This window comes from Gouania willdenowi, chromosome 6, assembly GCF_900634775.1.
Source record: "Gouania willdenowi chromosome 6, fGouWil2.1, whole genome shotgun sequence".
Classification (NCBI taxonomy): Eukaryota; Metazoa; Chordata; class Actinopteri; order Blenniiformes; family Gobiesocidae; genus Gouania; species Gouania willdenowi.
In genome coordinates this window covers 52,670,102-52,688,529 of record NC_041049.1, presented here as the reverse complement: position 1 = coordinate 52,688,529, position 18,428 = coordinate 52,670,102, and the positions used below count along the sequence as shown (strand labels likewise).

General features: G+C 37.5%; 1 protein-coding gene across 1 annotated transcript in view; it reads left to right on the top strand.

The window, feature by feature from the left end:
- cdh13 (cadherin 13, H-cadherin (heart)) overlaps positions 1 to 18,428 on the top strand; it is a 411,437-nt gene that overhangs the window by 195,884 nt on the left and 197,125 nt on the right. Inside the window, exons 5-6 of the mRNA XM_028451185.1 lie at positions 12,079 to 12,084; positions 14,191 to 14,343. Of these exons, the coding sequence (XP_028306986.1) occupies positions 12,079 to 12,084; positions 14,191 to 14,343 (159 nt within the window). The remainder of the gene's footprint in view (positions 1 to 12,078; positions 12,085 to 14,190; positions 14,344 to 18,428) is intronic.

Sequence of the window (18,428 nt, the reverse complement as noted above, 5' to 3'; positions counted from 1 at the left end):
CAGAAGAACGAAACAAGCTAGAAACAAAATGATTTTTTCTGATTGAAATTAGAGACTTTAATCTTTCAGAATTCAGATAGTCGTAGTACAAAATATTTTGTGGGTTTTTAAAAATCAGTCAAAATGCTCAAAAACGGCTGGTACTGAGGGGGTAACAATTCTGAAAATGTCTGGCACTGAATGAGTTCACAATTAATGGATTGATAATACACAAGTTAAGAACAATAGTCAGCAACAGTAGGTATGAGGGAAAACTGACCCTTTATATATAATCCGATCATTTTTTTTTTGCTGATATCAGATTGGGAAACTCTTAGTATAAACTGAAGTAAGAATCATTTCTACCATGTGCTCTAAATCTGCCCAGACTTTAACTGCTGCAGCCTTTGTGATATGTGGACAAAATATAATACATTAACATCATTGTGATCACATTATGTTATTTTGTTTTAAAATATTATCTTGTCATCCGTTAAAATTTTGTTTTAGTAATTTTCCATTTTTCCCTTTAACCTTTTATTCCTATACATTGATGATTTAGATTTGTTTGATAAGGTACACACATGGACTATTTGATCCAGTAGTGGCTATACATTGGTAACGGAGAGCTACTCCCGTACCTGTCCCCCATGTGATATGTTATTGTCCTTCATGTTTCTTGGTCGGGATGTAACTGAAACTGAATTTCTCCTCGGGGATTAATAAAGTATAATCAATCAATCGAGATGAATTCAATTTCCTCACCAATAGCTCTCTACCTTCTTTCTCAACCCATTGTTATGGCAACCAGTCTGTTTTCCTACTCCCTTCTTCTCTGGGAGAGATAAGCAGTAAGAAGCTGAGAATGGTTGAGATTGTAAAGCCTGTGGTTTAACAAGTATGACCTTGTGCATTCTGTGTGTACATGTGTGTACATACTAGAGCATTGGTGAGCAGCCTTTAACATTTTTCAATAAAAGTTTTAAAAACATTTTCAGATTGATTTTTTTTTTTTCACTGAATTACAGCAAAACGTTAACACGATCATATTCATAGGCCTAATAACAATATATAACTATCAATTTAATTTTCTATATTATGACACATAGTCACTTTTTGTGAATACAAGCAGTTAGATGAGTAGGAACTTCATTCTTATTTAGAAAGCATTTTAAAAATCTGTAACATAAATGTTTTTACGTTAAATAAAATAAATGAATGAATTGTGTAGGCCTAGCCTCCCTATATCTGTGTTTAATTCATGATTCCACTAACAAAACTAACACTTTTGCAGTCAAGCTCCTGCTTCTAGTGTTTTTTTTTTTCTTTGCTAAGGGCGCTGAATGAGTTTGAACAGCAGATAACTAACGTTTTTTGCCTCCATCCATCATACTGTTAGCCTAATTCTACCACAGTTCAATAGGACTTTGTTTTTGAAATTTACAACTTCATTGATCTCCCACGAACAGACGATGATGAAGCAGCTTAAATTTCTATATTCAATCAATACAAAGAAGTCCAACTCTGCATCGCGATTCATTTTAAAGAGTAAATAAAGCGGTGCAATTTATATCTCGGGATACTGAGCTATAAATTGCACCGCTGTATTTGCCCATTCCAATGATTTTGCAATTTTCCAGGAAAAATCCATACAAAAGCCGCATCTTCACATTGGTCGCACTCTATTGGCTGATGAGGGTACCCTTCAGACGACTCGGCCAATCAGAACGAGCAGGGTTTTTTCTTATGTCAAATTATCATAGAATGATTTCTGACCGATGTTGATAATTACAGTATTGTCATATCATGAGACAATTGTTACCATGAGCTTTGTGTCCCTTATCGTGGAGTACCCAGAAGTTCCCACACTTGGCTTCCTCACCTGCTGCGAGTGATTCACTAAGAATGCAGCAATAATTAGTGCACAAGCAGAAGTGGTGGAGACTGCCCTATTCAAATGAGCATTTTGCTCAGACGCACACAATGAGAATGGAGGCGGATGGACTTCTCTTTTTGCTGCACAAAGAGTAGCGACGTGTCACCAATACACTCACATATGCACTCAGAAAGACAGGAGCTCACTGGAGCTGTGTCTGAAGCCACATCGATCCATGATTATATTCATGGATCTCCGCGCACAGTAATCCTCTGGCTCTGCAGCGGAGCGAACACACACACCGAAACACGCGGGCTGCAGGCATCCAGCTGTCTCTCTCCCTCATACACACTTTACTCACGCTTTATTTTCTCTTTCAGTGAATGTTAATGTTGACTATCGTTTTATTTGAATTCTTATCTTGTAACAGAAAGATAAACTGGAGCCTTTTTTCATCTCTGCTGAGTTTTCTGTCAACTACGTGTGTGTCTGCACCTACTTCCCAGTCGTACTATTTTTCCGTACAAAAACAATCACAGCAAACAGTTCCAGATTTCATCAATCGCATAGCGCCCATTGCATTAATTTATTTGCATTTCTTTCTCCTCCTTATAGCTCCTTTGGTGAGATCCGTCTACTATACATATTCATTAGAGGGAAGCGCTCTGGAATGTACAGCAGCAGCATACTCCTGATTCCCTGGGGATTGTGCTCCTTATTAGTGCGTGGAATGACGTTTGCTCTGTCAGATCTCACACGATTGCTTCTAAACCAACTAAATGTTTTATTTGACAACTTTATGCTATTTGTTGTTTCTTTCTATTACAAACTGGTTGACTTGTACTGTACCCAGGCTGTTCTGATCTCCGTCTGTCAATTCTTCTTACGTAAGCTTCTCCATTAGCTTGAGAGTCCAGAGCCCCGAACGCACCTGAACCAACCTAACGCAGTGATTTACCAACTTGATGCCTTTTATTGTTTCCTTCTGTCACAAACTGGCTGACTTTTACTTTATTCAGGATGCTGCAGCACTTTCTGTGTGAGACAAATTGAAAGCTGCATCATATGCATTTCCCCATGTCTTTGCCATGATGAGGGTTTGTTCATGACACAATGACTTATCAGAAGAATTCAGTGGGAGCGCGCTCAATTTAAAGGGCCCATGTTAAGCTAAATAGACTTTTCTGTGCTTCAAACTTTTCAGATGCTAAAACTCTGGAAAACAGGCGAGTTTGGGAAATAAACCTCAAATACTATGTTTTTGGGGTGCTTAGAACAAATGGAGATGGGTGAAAAATGGCATGATATGGGACCTTAAATGTAAACCGTTTCATTGGTCTACCTTAAGGGCAATTTCATTGGTCTAATGTGACTGAGCTACATTTTTTGGCGGCATAAAGCTTGTAAAACTGGAAGAAAATCCACAAATTAGCCGAATCATTGTTTAAACCACAGGTTTCAAAGCGTGGGAAAAAAGTAGCGTTTTATAGTCCGGAAATTACGGTAAACCCTGACGTTTAGATATGCGTCTACGCAGGAAATTAAAAAAAAAAAAAGCTTCAATTATGGGTGGGGCTGCTGGAGCAGTTAAGACATGCCCATTTTATGTTATGAAATCTCCAAAGAACAATCTATGCTAAGCTAACTACCTACTCAATACTCACCATACCTCTCTATTCACAATCCTCTTAATCCAAACCTACTGATTGTAAAGTTCACAGGTGTTAGTTTTTATAGAAGGGGCGGGGCTAACAGTGGTGGTGCATGACGAGAGCGGCCTCCAAAACATCATAGGCCTCTATTTCAGTCAATAGCAAAATTTTATTGTAAAAACAGGGTTTAGTTACCATTGAATCCAACATCTTGAAATTGTTGTTTCAACAGCTCTAATATTTTTGTTTAGTTCTTAGACAGTTGTGATGTTTATGAAAGACATCCAGCACAAACTGCACCACTAAGCAGGAGTTTCATTCTTTTGTAAAATACCTTTAATGTGCAAATAACCTTGTGCACTTTATTTAGAAGTAACCATCAATCAAACTTATCTGTGAAAGGTCTTCACCTTCAACTTTAATAAACACCCACCAAAGTTTCAGATGTGCCAACGGTAATCCTCTAACATTTCAATTTGTAATCTTATCACAACTTTCAGCTTTGTACTGGCGCTGTCAACCTGTGTTTATCTTTCTTAGGGTTCAGCTCAGAAATCATCACAGCATGTCTGAGTTGACATGACAGGTTCAATACAAGCAATGGTGGTGAGAGGAATAAGTGTCGGTTCTACTTTTAGTCTGAGCACAAAAAAGTAAAGAACATTAAGGTCTTATTTGTCTCTTTGTTTCCGTGCACCCAGGTTTGCTCTGGCTTTAGCTTTCACCCTTCCACACCCACTTTTATTTGTATGGGTTTTGAAGGCATGGTAGTGAAGTCATTAATATCAGAAGTCTATTTGAGCTTAGCTGTAGGTTGTCAGTGAAACATGTGATGACAACTTTTAACATTAGCATAGCAGACAGCCCACGAGGCTTGTCATTTACTTTAATTGATTCTCTTATTTTTTCCCTTTTGAGAACCAGAACGTTCCTGCCTCCACCTGTCTGTCTTTCAGCATTCTAATCTGAGATGGATACATGCCGCCGGTCAGTTAAAACCACCTGATCTAAATTTGAATTCATGCCTGGACCCCTCAGACACACTAAGCAGATGTGAAATCCATTTTGACGAGAGAGCTTGGAAATGGGAGAGTGCAATAAAAAAAACAGATTTATTGGGTGTAGAGTGCTGAGAAGATGCAGTTTTTATATGAGATTATCAAGGCCGTGGGGCTTATTCTGCTTTTTCTGATGCGGTAGTGTTCCCAGTTGTTATCACAAACCTTGTTTTCTATACTAATCTGTTTTTTTTTTTTTTTTTTTATTAAAAAGCCAAAGACCCAATTTATCCTCATTGTAATGATATTTATAATTTGGGGGAGGAAAAATCATATCAGCTTAACATCAGTGGATTAAAATGTAAAAACAAAACAAGTCTTTGTTAAGAAGTGCGTAATCCCATGCCTTCAGTCTTAACAACCTTAATTATCAGCTTCAATTACCAAAACCCATTGAGGGAAGAGAATGCGCTTTTTTTTTTTTTTTTTCCAAAGACTGCATTTTCTCCTTCAACTGGCCTTGTTAACACTTGATGATGCTCTTGTCCTCCAGTTTGTCACATCTCATTACAAACAGTCATTTCTGTTGATTATTGCTCTTCTCTAAAATGCTCGTGATTGGCTCTTCAAGCAACGTGTGATGCGTGATTTTTATCAGGAGAGGCTTTTAATCAATCAAAGTCCAGTCAGTAGTCCTATTGTCCTTTTATTGACCTGTATCGAGCACTGAGAACTACACATCTACATTATGCATGTGCAGGCTTTCCAGCTCATCTTCTCCATCCCATTAGTAGACAGGAGTGGTAAGACAATCAGCCAGAGCACTGTGGTGCAAGGCTGGCAGGCTTTCACACACACACACATGCAAACACTAGTCTGGTCCCAGGAGCCCCATTTATGGCCAGTCGGTGTCATTCTCAGCTGCTCTGTGACCTTGGTAAATACAGAATATCTGATGTGGGTTGCTTCAGATTAGTCTCTCACACTCATTCAGATGCAGATTTCAAACTCACTCACTCACTTTCTCACTAAAAGAACAAGGATATGAACAGTGTGTGTATTTAAAGCAGGGTTTCTCAAATGGGGGTACGATGACTACATGGGGTACTTGGAGAGAGAGGAAAATTACCAAATAAAAGCACTCGCAACTGGGGCCGTTTCAAGCTCACAGCAGGAATCCCCCCCTCCCTGTCCCTTTTCTGACACGGTAGAACGGACGTGATCACCAGCTCAACTCGGTTCCCACAGAGAAACAGATCATCACGTTAATTTATGATACACGTATGGCGTTACGTCACCATTAAGCGACTCTGAGATTGTTTTTAAGTCTTTGTATAAAAATACTTTAACAGGACAACAATGATGTGCAGAGCTGCAGTAATGTTGGCTTCATACAATAATAATAATAACAACCACTGCACATGCCACCAGAGAAGATTCCAGTGAATAATTTACAAATAATAAAAAGTTCACTGATGGTGACATTGAGATCTCAATGTCACCATCAGTGAGCTTTTTTTTTTGTTTGTAAATTATTCACTGGAAGCTTAGATATTGTGTGACAAAGATATCAAAGTTTGTTGTTTTGAGAAGTCATATTTATGATTAAAAGTTATGATTGTATTATATTCTAAAGTTTAGAATTATCTGGCTCGTCTTCCTTTCTTTCTGTTCACAGCATAACTTTATATTTAGTTATACAAAATGTGTTTAGAGCTAATTTTACTAATTATTGTTACACATCATCCTGCATGTGCATTATATACAGTATAAATGTGTAGATTTAACCAACTGTTGGAGAAACCATTTTATTAAATACAAAGCAAACGACATGCAAACAAAGGTAGAAATAGTTAAATTATGAAATTAGTGATTTGTTAAAGTGCTGAGGTGCAGCGGAGGGTCTTCTTCTGCAGAGACGTGATGATGAGGGGTCCGAGTAAAACCCAAAATTCCATGGTAATTTTGAGGGTATAAACATGCATATAAACACATTACTGGTATATTAACCCATATTAACCAAAAAATATAGAAATGGGACATTTTACGGCTGCAAATGTGTAACATATTACTGGTATTTTGAGAACAGGACACATGTAGATTTCTGAGCCATTCATTATAGTTGTGCAGGACTAACAGGAACTCCACATACTGATAATTGGTATTGCCACATGTGCACTAACACGACACGACCTAAGAAGAGAACTAAAATAAGATTAAAAATAAATAATTAGTTGCAACAATTTGCAGTCTTGTTCCAGGTTCTGCTGTCATAATATTCCCATCCTTGTACTTCCAATGTTTAAATGTTTTGTTTTTAAGGTTCATGTTACATTTTGCAAAAGGTTGCACTTTATTTCTGGCTTATTTATTTTTGTTTGGAAAATTATTACCCTTTCTTTGAGACATTTCATTTATTTGGGCTTGTATTTGTGATGTTCTGTTTTTGGTTACATTTAGATGAATAAATTAATACACTACACTTTGCTCCCCAAGACACTGTGTTTGTTTTCATTCTACAGAGTTTGTGAGTATGTGTCCCAGAACACTGAAACACCATATATATATATATATTATATTATATTATATTATATTATATTATTTATACATTAGCAGCAGTACAATGTCCAACTTCCATTTTTTTCTGGGTTATATAATAGCCAACCACATGTGTCCTGTCCACAAAATACCAGTAATATGTGAGACATTTGCAGCAGTAAAATGTCCCATTTCCATATTTTCTTTATATGGGTTAATATACCAGTAATATGTGTTTATATGTATATTTACACCCTCGGAAATACCCGGACCTGATGATGAGCTGCTACACTCCGTTACTGTCCCGCTGTCGGCTGAACAAAGAGAAGTCCTGACGGTCATGTTGTCCTCTTACTCCATGAGTTCTCTGTGGTGTTGTTCATATATATCAGGTAACGCCAACTCTGAACTTTTCATCGGCTAACGAGCACTTCTGACACCGCTATCATTGTGGAATGCGGGTGTTTATGTGCCGTAAAGCGTCGCGCGGTACCAACGTCATCACATTTTGCGCGCGAGTCGAGTTGTGCGTGCGCATGCGCGGCCAACGCTGTTTGGACCACCTCTTCTAGCAGGACCATCGGGCCGTTAAACCCCCTGCGGTGCAGTTCACACCTACGCAAGCCAGACAATGGCCCCCCATGGTTTCACACATGCACAGAGCTGGTTCGGAACGGCCCTGGTAGCCAGTGTGAGTACACCCTTAATATGGGTTTTATACAGAGGTGTAAAAAGTACTGATAGATCCTACTCAAGTACAAGTACTGTTACTTGATTTAAATTGTCCTCAAGTGTAAGTCATACCGTGAAATACTCAAGTACAAGTAAAAAGTAGCTAAATTAAATAGTATTCAAAGTAAAAGTTACTAGTTACTTTTACCCCCCACGTTTATTTTTGGTAATAAATCATTTGATAGATTAGAACATGAACTGAAAATACAAGAGTCAGTCTTGGTCCCACACCATGGGAGATGACAGGAAATGATAAAAACTAGAGAAATAAATCTATTAATGAGACACCAAATACTGTTTCATTCCACCTATTTACGAACTGTGATTCTTTAAAATGTATTATCACTGATTCCTTCAATCATTATTGTCTGTAATTTTTTATTTTTAAAGTATTCTGAGTAAAATGCTGTAGTCCACACATGTCAAACTCAAGGCCCGTTGGCCAAATCAGGCCCTTTAAAGGAGTGGTTTCCAACCTTTTCATCCCTGACTTCCACTTTGATGACAGCAAGATTTACCCAATGAAGTGTTAAAAAAAATAATTTTACTTCCACTTTCATACTATTTATTCAGGCTAACTTTATTTGAATTACATGAAATGCTTTGGTCCAACATTAAAAAATAATTAATCCATAATTCTATCTGTAACTAGCATGTTAAACTGGCTGTGTCATTTAATCCTATTGGTCAATTTTTTGTGCCTGTTGCGCTGAAAAAATAGACCGACAGAAACATTAATCAGCTATCATGTATTTGTTTTTTTTTGTTTTTTTCCAGTGGTTTCATTCAGGCATCTAAACAGGCAGCTATTGTTTTTTTACACCATTGTGTTCGGCCACTAAGGGGTCCTGACGATAATATACTTTGTCACCCTGCATTTCCACTGGATGCGTAACTGCACCGTAACAGCAATGCAGCTAATAGGTTTCCATTAAAGTTAATGTGCCAATTTCCACCGTGTGCGAATCTGCTCCAGCACCGTAACTGCTGAGTCATGCTGCTGCCCTCTACAGCAAATATGCTGCACTTCTATTTTTGCTGGAAGCTGGTGCTGCAGCAAGTTAACAAAAATAAGCCCATGCGGGACAGGAAGTAGTGCATAGACACAGAATAAAACATTGACCTTCCAGGACCTCCAACGGGCCCATTTCGGACTCTACCTGAAAACCGAGCACATATCCGCTGATAACACACTTTTTCGGCAATAACAATGTATTTCTGCTCTAGCAGACGCAATTCGGACTCTGCCCAAAACCTAAGCACATATTCCGACTCGGGGACGGACCAGACCTTTCTGTTGATACCATGGTTGGCCTGATCCGAGCATTTTAAATTGTATTTCACATACAAATATTGCATTTGTCCATGGTTAAATCACACATGTATCGCACAATTACATGTGAATTAGCGAGATCTGCTGAGTCCTTGCTGCCCTCTGCTTGCTGCAACAGATGCGTAGCAAAACCGGAGGCAGAGGGGATTGCTGGACTGCAGATTGTACTGAAGTCACGCAGCGGCGCAGTTTCACATTCAGGGGAAATCTGGGGTCACGCCCCGCAAATGTTCGGCGCTCATGAGGAAAATACCATCTGATCACATGGTTTATCCTTTACATCACTGAACTAATGAACAGTTCAGCACTGTTGTCACGCTGTGGCTGTGCTCTCTGACCGGAGTAACTGTGTGGATGAGGTGTGCCAGCAATCACACACTTTCATACACAAGAGAAGCGATCTACAGGAAATGTCGAAGATTGCCAGTCGATCGCGATTGATGGGTTGGCGACCACTGCTTCAGAGCATCCAATTCGGCCTGCAGGACAAAATGAATGACAGAGAAAACATGAATTATTGTGTAACTTATGAGTTGTAGATGGCTCAAATTCACCAATTTAATGATTTTTTTCCTTTGTTTACATCACATTAATTCTTAAATGCACATTGAGAAAAGAGCTCTCTATTTTTCCACAAATCTTACTTGTTCAAGTGAATTGAACTGATGGTGAAAAATGGAGCACAATGATGTTAAAATGTCTTTTTTTTTTTTCCCTCACCTAAAATCTGTGACCCACTTGAGAACCAGCTGGTCCGTATTTGGTCCCTGAACTAAAATGAGATTGACACCCCTGCTGTAGTCGGACAAAAGGTGGTACTTGGATTCAGAAATAAGAGAAAGGGGGTACGAGAGCCAAAAAAACAACTGATCTAAAGTAATAGTTCAAAATGAGGTTTTTTTTTTCTTTTTCATCAAATGTATAATTTTACATTAAACAATTTTAAACAGTGTATTTTGACTTTGACAAAAGTATGCAAATAAGATTGTTGAAGTATTTTAATGCCCACAATCGACAAATCTATGCAAAACCCGTTGCTGATCCACTCATTTTCTCTCTGCACACTGCACACCTCCTGTCATCTTGGTGCAATATCCCCATCGCCAAAGTCTTTCATATCTGCATGTCTGGTAATGAGAGCTGATAGAAAGAGGTGAGATTCTCTTCTCTATTCAGTCCTCCCACACACAAAGAGGGAGGCAGAATCAGCAGAGAAGGGGAAAAAACCCACTGGGTTGACTTATTTATTTATTTTTTTGCATGGCTCAAAGTGTGCAAGTGTATGCACCGTTTATCACACTTTTGTCCTACAGAGGCATCTCTTAATCAGTCCAAACCTCTTCTGACACTTCAGTTACTCTTCAGCAGAAGTCACTCCGTCTTCATCAGTGATCTCTCCGTCAGTCTCACTCCTCTGCTGCCTCTTGTTTTTCCTCATTTATCCACACATAACTGTCTAGGTTATTATTTTGTTTATTTTTCTAACCTCCTACATCCATAGAAGTTAGAAACACAACCCAAACAGTGGACTGCATTATAGGTTATTTTTCTTTGTGTTTTTGTGGCCTAGTTTTTCACTCTCCATAGGTGCTGGCTGCCACTTTGATAAAAGATCAGATGTTCCGACACCAAAAAAATGCTTGCACTTTTGTCAAATAAACCTCTCTTGTCAGCCTTGTTAACAAATAACTGATGTTAACAAGAAATGAAACATGGAGAGAACTTAAGCAATGCAGCTCAAACACGAGAGAAGTCAAAGAAAAGGAGAATAATGGACATAGACAAGACTTTAAATACCTTCCTTGTTATTTCTGTTTTTAAGTTATAAGGTAAGAGTGATTATTATTATCATGAACACACCAATATACTGTTTTTTTAAATCACACACCTTAAAGTTTGTGAATCTGGTTTAAACTTGAAACAACACTATGTTCGGACGAATTTAAAAAGTATTTACTTTTGTGGAATGATTTTGATAGAGAAAAAAAAAAAAAAAAAAAAACTAAGAAAAAGGTACAAAAGTCATATCTTTGAAAAGTGCAGAAATGAAGGCCTGTCCATTTTGTTTGTTTTTTTTTTTTTTTCTTCTGTTTTTCTTAATAGCTCGATTAAAGTATTTATTTATATTGGATTTTTTCATTGGATTTTGCAGTTGTTGGTGGTGGAGAACGGGGGTAGGACGTGACAAGCATAGGCTTCTTCCTATCCTTTGTGGAATAAATCAAATGTATTATATTGAAATGGCCTTCTTTTTTATTTCATAGAGATTTCTGTTGTTTTCAGCAATTTTTTTTGTTCATTCGTTCAAAATAAATAAATACATAAACCAAACCAAGAGCGTGCTCTTAAGGGCTACGTTGACTGTAGAGTCTGATAGAAAATATTAAATATTTTTTTTTATTTTACAATGATTTTAATGTTTATCTCTTCTTCCTTTCCACACATCTCTGCCTTTCTTTTTTCTTTTCTCTGCCATCACCAGCCCTCCCTGAGGAAGGGTAAGCTAAACTTTATTAGAGGAAAAGAGGGAGGGCGGCGTTACCCCCTAGTGAGGGGGAGGAGAACAAAGGAAAGAGTTAGGGTGGGACATTAAAAATTAATTAGCAAATGAATTAGCTCTAAGCTTCTTTGGTTGTGCTGAAAGTATAATGTGATGCTACTGTTGTACTTATATCTCTGGTTAGTAATCAATCAAGTCTAATATCTGTGTTTTATAGCACCTTAACAATTATGTGTTAGACGTCACTTGGCTGTCGGAAAGTAGTGCAGAAAAACGGGCTGTGCGACTGAAACGATAGGGGCACTTAAAAAGAGGATGGTCTTATTTTGAAAAAATATCAAGAAGGACCAAGAATGTTTGGAGCAGATGGAAAAGATGAAGCAGTGCAGTCAATTCAAACAGTCAAGTAAATGGTTGAGACCTCTGAGGAGGCTAGAAGCGTTTGAGCAATGTCGAGTAATAGTGTGTAGTCTCATGTCCCATGCTATTTCAAGTAGAAAGTAGAGCTCTTCATTCATGCTGGTTTCCTATTGAAGTGCACTCTCATTAGAAACAACTTCATAGAACCTCGATGATCAGAAGTCGTATTATATAGATACCACTTACATTCGAGACGCACAGTGAAGCTGCAGAAAAACAAGTATGATAAGGACTCTGTTTATATTTAGTTTTTTTTCCTGTTTGGCAAAACGGATGCTTTATAAATGGGTAATTGTTGTAGAATCAAAACAATGCGAAGAATCAAAGCTGGATTTCTGTTTTCTAAAAAAGCAAAACACAACAGCACTCTGAGTGTAAATCTCCGCCAAGCATCAAACATCCTCTCTGCCAGATATTGGCAGTTATTTGGATCAGTGGCACTGGCTATTGTACCATGATCATTCACATTTTAAAGGTTTATATGAAATGTCTATCCCTATTAATAACGATTTAGGTCCAGATGTATAGTCAACCCCATTTTTCACTGAAGAAATGCAGAATCCAGATCCAATATGGATAAAATTGGCAAAATTGAAGAACCAACACGACATAATTCAAAGATTCAAATAATTTAAAGATCAGTTAATTACAGTAACTTAAAAAGGTAGGAAACATTTAAGATTTGTGCTGCAACACTGAATTTTTCTATTGTTTCATTTTCATTACATTTTATAATAAATCATCACATTCCTGTTTTACTAGCCGAAAACTAACAACTTTGAATTTTTCGTGACAAGTGCAGCAGTATTTAACTCTAAGCTCTGACTTTGGGGTTGAACGCCACCCATTACAATTGAATATTGCTATTGACTGAGATGGATTATCGTGATCATTGAGCGTCATCAACATTCACTGCTGACCCCGCCCCTCCTATAAAAGCTGAGAGGAGGGAGGAGGGTTTCCTCCAATTACAGCCCTCAGTGAGCATTGATTGACAGTTTTAATGCAGAAGTCTAATGCTCTGTGCAAAGCAGCTGTGCTCAATGTTTTTGACCCTGTGCTTCTATAAAAACAGATTCTGGTCTAATCAAAGCGTTCATCAAGCTGTGTGTATGTACAGACACATCATGTGTGTATCCCCGTCTGTCTCTGTGTGTGCGTGGATGTGCATTTACTTCTCATTGCAGTGTGTGTGTGTTTCTTCCTGCCTGACTGGGCTTGTCTTACTGCTTCAGGAGCCCCTCCCATAATCAAGGCATTACCCCTAGAGGCAGGGGTTTAGTTGCTCTTCAAGCATGAAACTTGGCAAGTAAATCAGGTTTCAAACAGAGCTCCTTTGTAGCTAGTGCTCATGTTATATCAGCCCTCTGGCACTTCACATGTTCCATGTGGGCTGCATGGTGTCCACGAGCACCGTGTTGAGGACCCCTGGGCTAAATGTTCCCAATGACCATCCTGTTACAGAGTCCATATGTTTTTATCTCTTTAATAAAAAAGAAGTGGAAAGTAATCAGGGTTTTCTTTCCACCGGTCTTTGTTTATCCTCTTGGAATCCAAAGGTTAGCATCCATTACAAGCTGATGAATAATTTGTGGACATTTATTTGACTATTGATTACTTCTTTCTTTGTGAAGTCTATAAAACTAAAAAAAGGTCAAATCTGGCTGTGGATCTGCTGCACTGTGTGACTCTAACATGCTTTGCTTTGTGTGTTTTCTTCTTCTGCTCCTTCCTGTTGCTGCGGTACCCACTGATGCTGCTGGCTATCTCAGTCTCATGTGAGTGCATCTTTCCAAAAAATCGCCGGGTAAATTTCAGCATGCTTGAAAGATTTAAAGTGTCAGCCCACTGACTTGGCTGTACACTGACAACAGCATGAGAGCACGGTGTATATACTGTAGGAGCTTTTGGCATGGCATGTACTGTGTTAATTTTTCTTCGATACACCATGCATGTTTAAATGTGTTTATTTGAAAGGAGTACAACTTTATGACTAAGTAAATAGTCGCTGCTGGCATTCAATACTTTTATTGTCTAAAATATATATGTGGAAGTACCTTGAAGTAAGAATCTGCATTGCTATCGATTCACAATGGGTTCAAAAAGATGTCATAAGATATTTGCAGTCATTGTACATTTTTGACAGCTTTTTGTGTGTGCAGGTAATATCCAGTGAGAAGTCCAGGATGCATATCTTCCGGCTGACGGGGCCTGGTGCTGACCAGGATCCCAGAGGTCTCTTCATTATTGACATAGACACTGGAGATGTATTGGTCAGCCGCTCACTGGACCGTGAGGCCATTGACTCCTATCAGGTCAGTAGAACCATGTCTAAGTTCTTTTCATTATTATTCTATTCATTATTCTTGTCATCATCCAATGTTCCTTTAAAACTCTTTTTTGGGGTTGTAGAATTATGTTTTCTTCCATTTTGTACCATAATTATATAATGTATTTATTTATTTATTTAAAAGGTACAGTGCATATTAATGAACATTTCAATACAAATATGCCAGAATTAGCCAAAGGCCACTTTCCAAGTTTTATACATAAGGCTGACATTATGCTGTCATTATTTGTCATTAGCACAAATACAGTGTCATGAAGGCTGTTATTGTTAGTGTTATTCGCAAAATTATTACACCTTTGGAGCCATGTTTTTGGGCTGTCTAAGGTCAACGCTACATGAAGTGCAATCTTTTAAAGACAGTATTGCATGTTTTTTTTATTGCAATTAATTAAATGAATTTTTTTGATTGTGGGATTGACATGTTTAAAGGTACGGGCTACAGAAATACCTTCCCCCTCCCTATAACAGTAGATTTAGAATGGTAAAATCAAAAGAAAAGAAAACATTTAAACCAGGAATGAAAAGAACCAAGTAAAAAAAATATCCAATAAAACAAGTCCAGGACTTAATAAAAAAGGAAAGGGTCTTCAACTGAGAATAAAAACCAGATTATCTCCCCATCCAATTAAAAAAAATCATAAAATTAAATTAAAACATGGATATACAATATTTGGACAACTGACACACAGGAACACTGAGATGACGTATGAAATCTTAAACTTAAAATTATTATAAACTTGACTTTTAATAAAAAAATGTTAGCCATACATTTGATAAAATACCCTTTTTAATAATAATTACATTCATGCATTCAGTTTGTACAGAATTGTTTTTTTTTTATGAAAAGAAAGGCGGACACCCAAGTACAACAATAAAATGAGGTGTACATTGTGCTTCCTATTCTGTAGAAACATGTTTTTACACAATGGCCGGCCTCTTATCATGTACAGTCTGATCCTGAAGGTTTGCAGATGGTGAGACTGTATCAAGTGGGCTCAGCTGTTTGTTGCGATTGGTCCTTCAGGTAGCTGGGACAGAGTCCATGGATGTTATGATAGGTCAGGATGTAGAGCTTGTATTGTATTCTCAGAGTAACAAGAAAACCAGTAAAAGGGATGCAAGAAATAACAAGATGCTGCAATGGTTTGTTCATGCTAATTAAAGGTGTACATTTTCAAAGTAGCTACAGTACTCCAACCTTCATTGAAAGGCCTCTTTTTGTGAATGTTATTTTCTTTTTTTTTTTTTTTGCTCAAATACACCTTAAATAAATTAATATCTTGTCATGATTCCCCCTGGAGGCTACATATTGAAATAATGCAGAGAGATTTTAAACACATGCCAGAAAGGTTTGAGAAACACTGAATAAAGACGTTTCTTCAAAGAGTTGCTTAAGTGGAGAGGATCCTCTCCTGCTTGTGACACTCCAAGGACCCTTCCTGTGACAGGATGGCAAAGATGTAAAAGCAGAACACGCTTAATGATTCTCTATAATTCAATATATTGACAGATTCAGCCTCTGTTGACAGTTTAGGTCAGATGCAAAAGATTTTCTCCCTTGAGTACAACATCCAAGACACTGAAAAACACACCTCATAGATATGCTATGAGAGTGATTGTCAAGCAATTAATTATACTTTTTTTCTTCTCTTTAGCGCTTTTCATACTAACTTCTGCCCATACAGTATGTACACTAAACACTCGCTGTTCTCAACACTGGTTCCTCAATGCATAGAGAGAAAATGAACAGATTAACAAGCAAGCAACAGAAAAACACCACTCTTGGTGATAGCTAAAATGATAAGGAGTTGCACAAGGCTGCTTATAGAATGAGGTCAGGTTATTACCAGAGAAAGATCTGCTGGAGTTGCCAGACTTATCGATAGATTTCAGCCTTTCCAAGGTTCTTACCTCTTTTGTCTGACTGCTACAGCACCACTCGCTATAACAAACACGCTCCATAGTTTCCACTTTGAATACAGCAATTTGCCCCATGTAACAGTGAATCAGATGTTCCCGTAAGGTCTTAGATAACACACACACAAATGTCCATCTATCTATCCATCCATCCTCAGAGCCGCTTTGTCAGCACACAGACAAACACATTACACACATTTCCACACTCCCTTCCATATTACTCCCACTTCATTCATTTATTTTACTTGTCTCTCTTCCTCATACTGTTGACATGGTCACATGGGACTATATGTGTGAAAGCACCCTTAGTGTCACTGTATTAGGATTTTTCAGTGATCGGTTGCTAAGGTGTGCATGTAGCTGTGGTTTGGAGTTTTTATAACATTGACATAACCAAAAGGGACCTTTAAGGGGAGCGCTAAGTGCAAGTAACTTAGTTCTGCTTTAAATAGTACTCAAAAAAAGTTACCCCATGTTTATTTTTGCTAATAAATCTTGACACGGTTCCCTTGCATACAGTAAACACCTCATGTATAAACGTAAAAAGGAAGAGATCTAATCTTGCAAAATTAGAGCTTCATTTATTTTTCACAAAATAAAACTAATTAATTCAGTTCAAAATATATATAAAAAAAAATGATCAGGCACTAAGTGTAGCTACATTTATGAACTCTAAACTAGTGCCTTGTAGGTAACAACATAATAGGCACGACTAAGAACATATTGATTATGTTGAATGTACGTTTATAAAGTTTTTGAATTGACCATGAAACAGAAAAAAAAAAAAAAAAATTTACTCAGTAATGGTTGGGTGTAGAAATGAAACTCATTACTTTACTTCTTTTAAAATGTACTCAAGTACAAGTAAAATTACTGATTTAGAAACATACTCAAAAAAGTACAAGTACCCATAAAAGCAACTCAATTACAGTAACGTCAGTACTTGGAATCCATTACTTTCACCTCTGCCTAAATGTAATAACGCTACATAAAGAAACACACTTGAATGTCATACATTTTTCTATCTATTTTTTTCCACTTTTTAAGTATCAACTTGAATCTGTGATTTTTATTTTTTTTTTTACATTTTCTATTTATTTGTATCAGTTCTTCTGGAGCTTCATTTAAATATTTGTTGACTTAGTAACTGCAAATAGTCTGTTTAATGTCTTCTAACAATAGGCTAAAGTGAGATACATCTTTTGACAAATCACACAATTTGCCAAAGCTTTCAATGGCTGAGTCTCTTAAGTGTTTGCATTCTTTTCATTTTTTTTTTTTAATTACTGGTAGAATTACAAGCATTGTACAAATATTAACTTTTATCATTTTCACTGCCGCTAGTCTTGTGTATATAATGCATTAGACTTGTTTGCACCATTCTTTAGTGAGACAACATCAAGGGCGTTGCTCAGTTAGTTATTTACATTTTTCACTGCAATCTGTTTTTATTAGTCGCCTGCAGGGCTTAAAGCCATATTGTGCTATCAGAAAATGATACATTAAAGGGTTCCTGAAGTGAATTTCAATTGCCAGCTCTTTCAAAAGATAATATATAACACTAGAGGTTTTGTTGGGTCATTTTCTTTAGTCCTTGTAGAGAAAAAACTGTTAATCCACGTGACATGAGGGACACCATTATGTCTCAAGTTGTACACAGGTGTTGTGACAAAATCTGTGACCCAGCAAGTTCGTATTTGATTTACTGGAGCTTCAGCCATGTACTGTTTAGGGGGGAGTAAAAGCTTCTCGGGGGTAATTAGCAACCTGTGCCACCATTTTGTCGGGTCACAGATTGTGTCGTAACACCTGTCTAAGACTTTGGCTGCGTCCCAATACCCACACTAAGCCCTACGGACTTGCACTTTAGATGTAAACTGTGTAAGGGAATAAGTGTGCTGCTGAAACGGTAGAATTGGGACAGTTTGCGGTTACGCCATCCACTTGAGACAGGACGTCATCAATTGTCATCATATCTCTACAAGATACATAATGTTAAGTAATTAAACATTTAAAAAAAAAATAGCTTTCCTTGTTAAATGATACAAAAAATACATTAAAAGAACTTGCTCATATCCTTGTGTCTGCACTCAACTGAATAAAATGAAATGTCATTTTGTCTGTCCCTGTGTA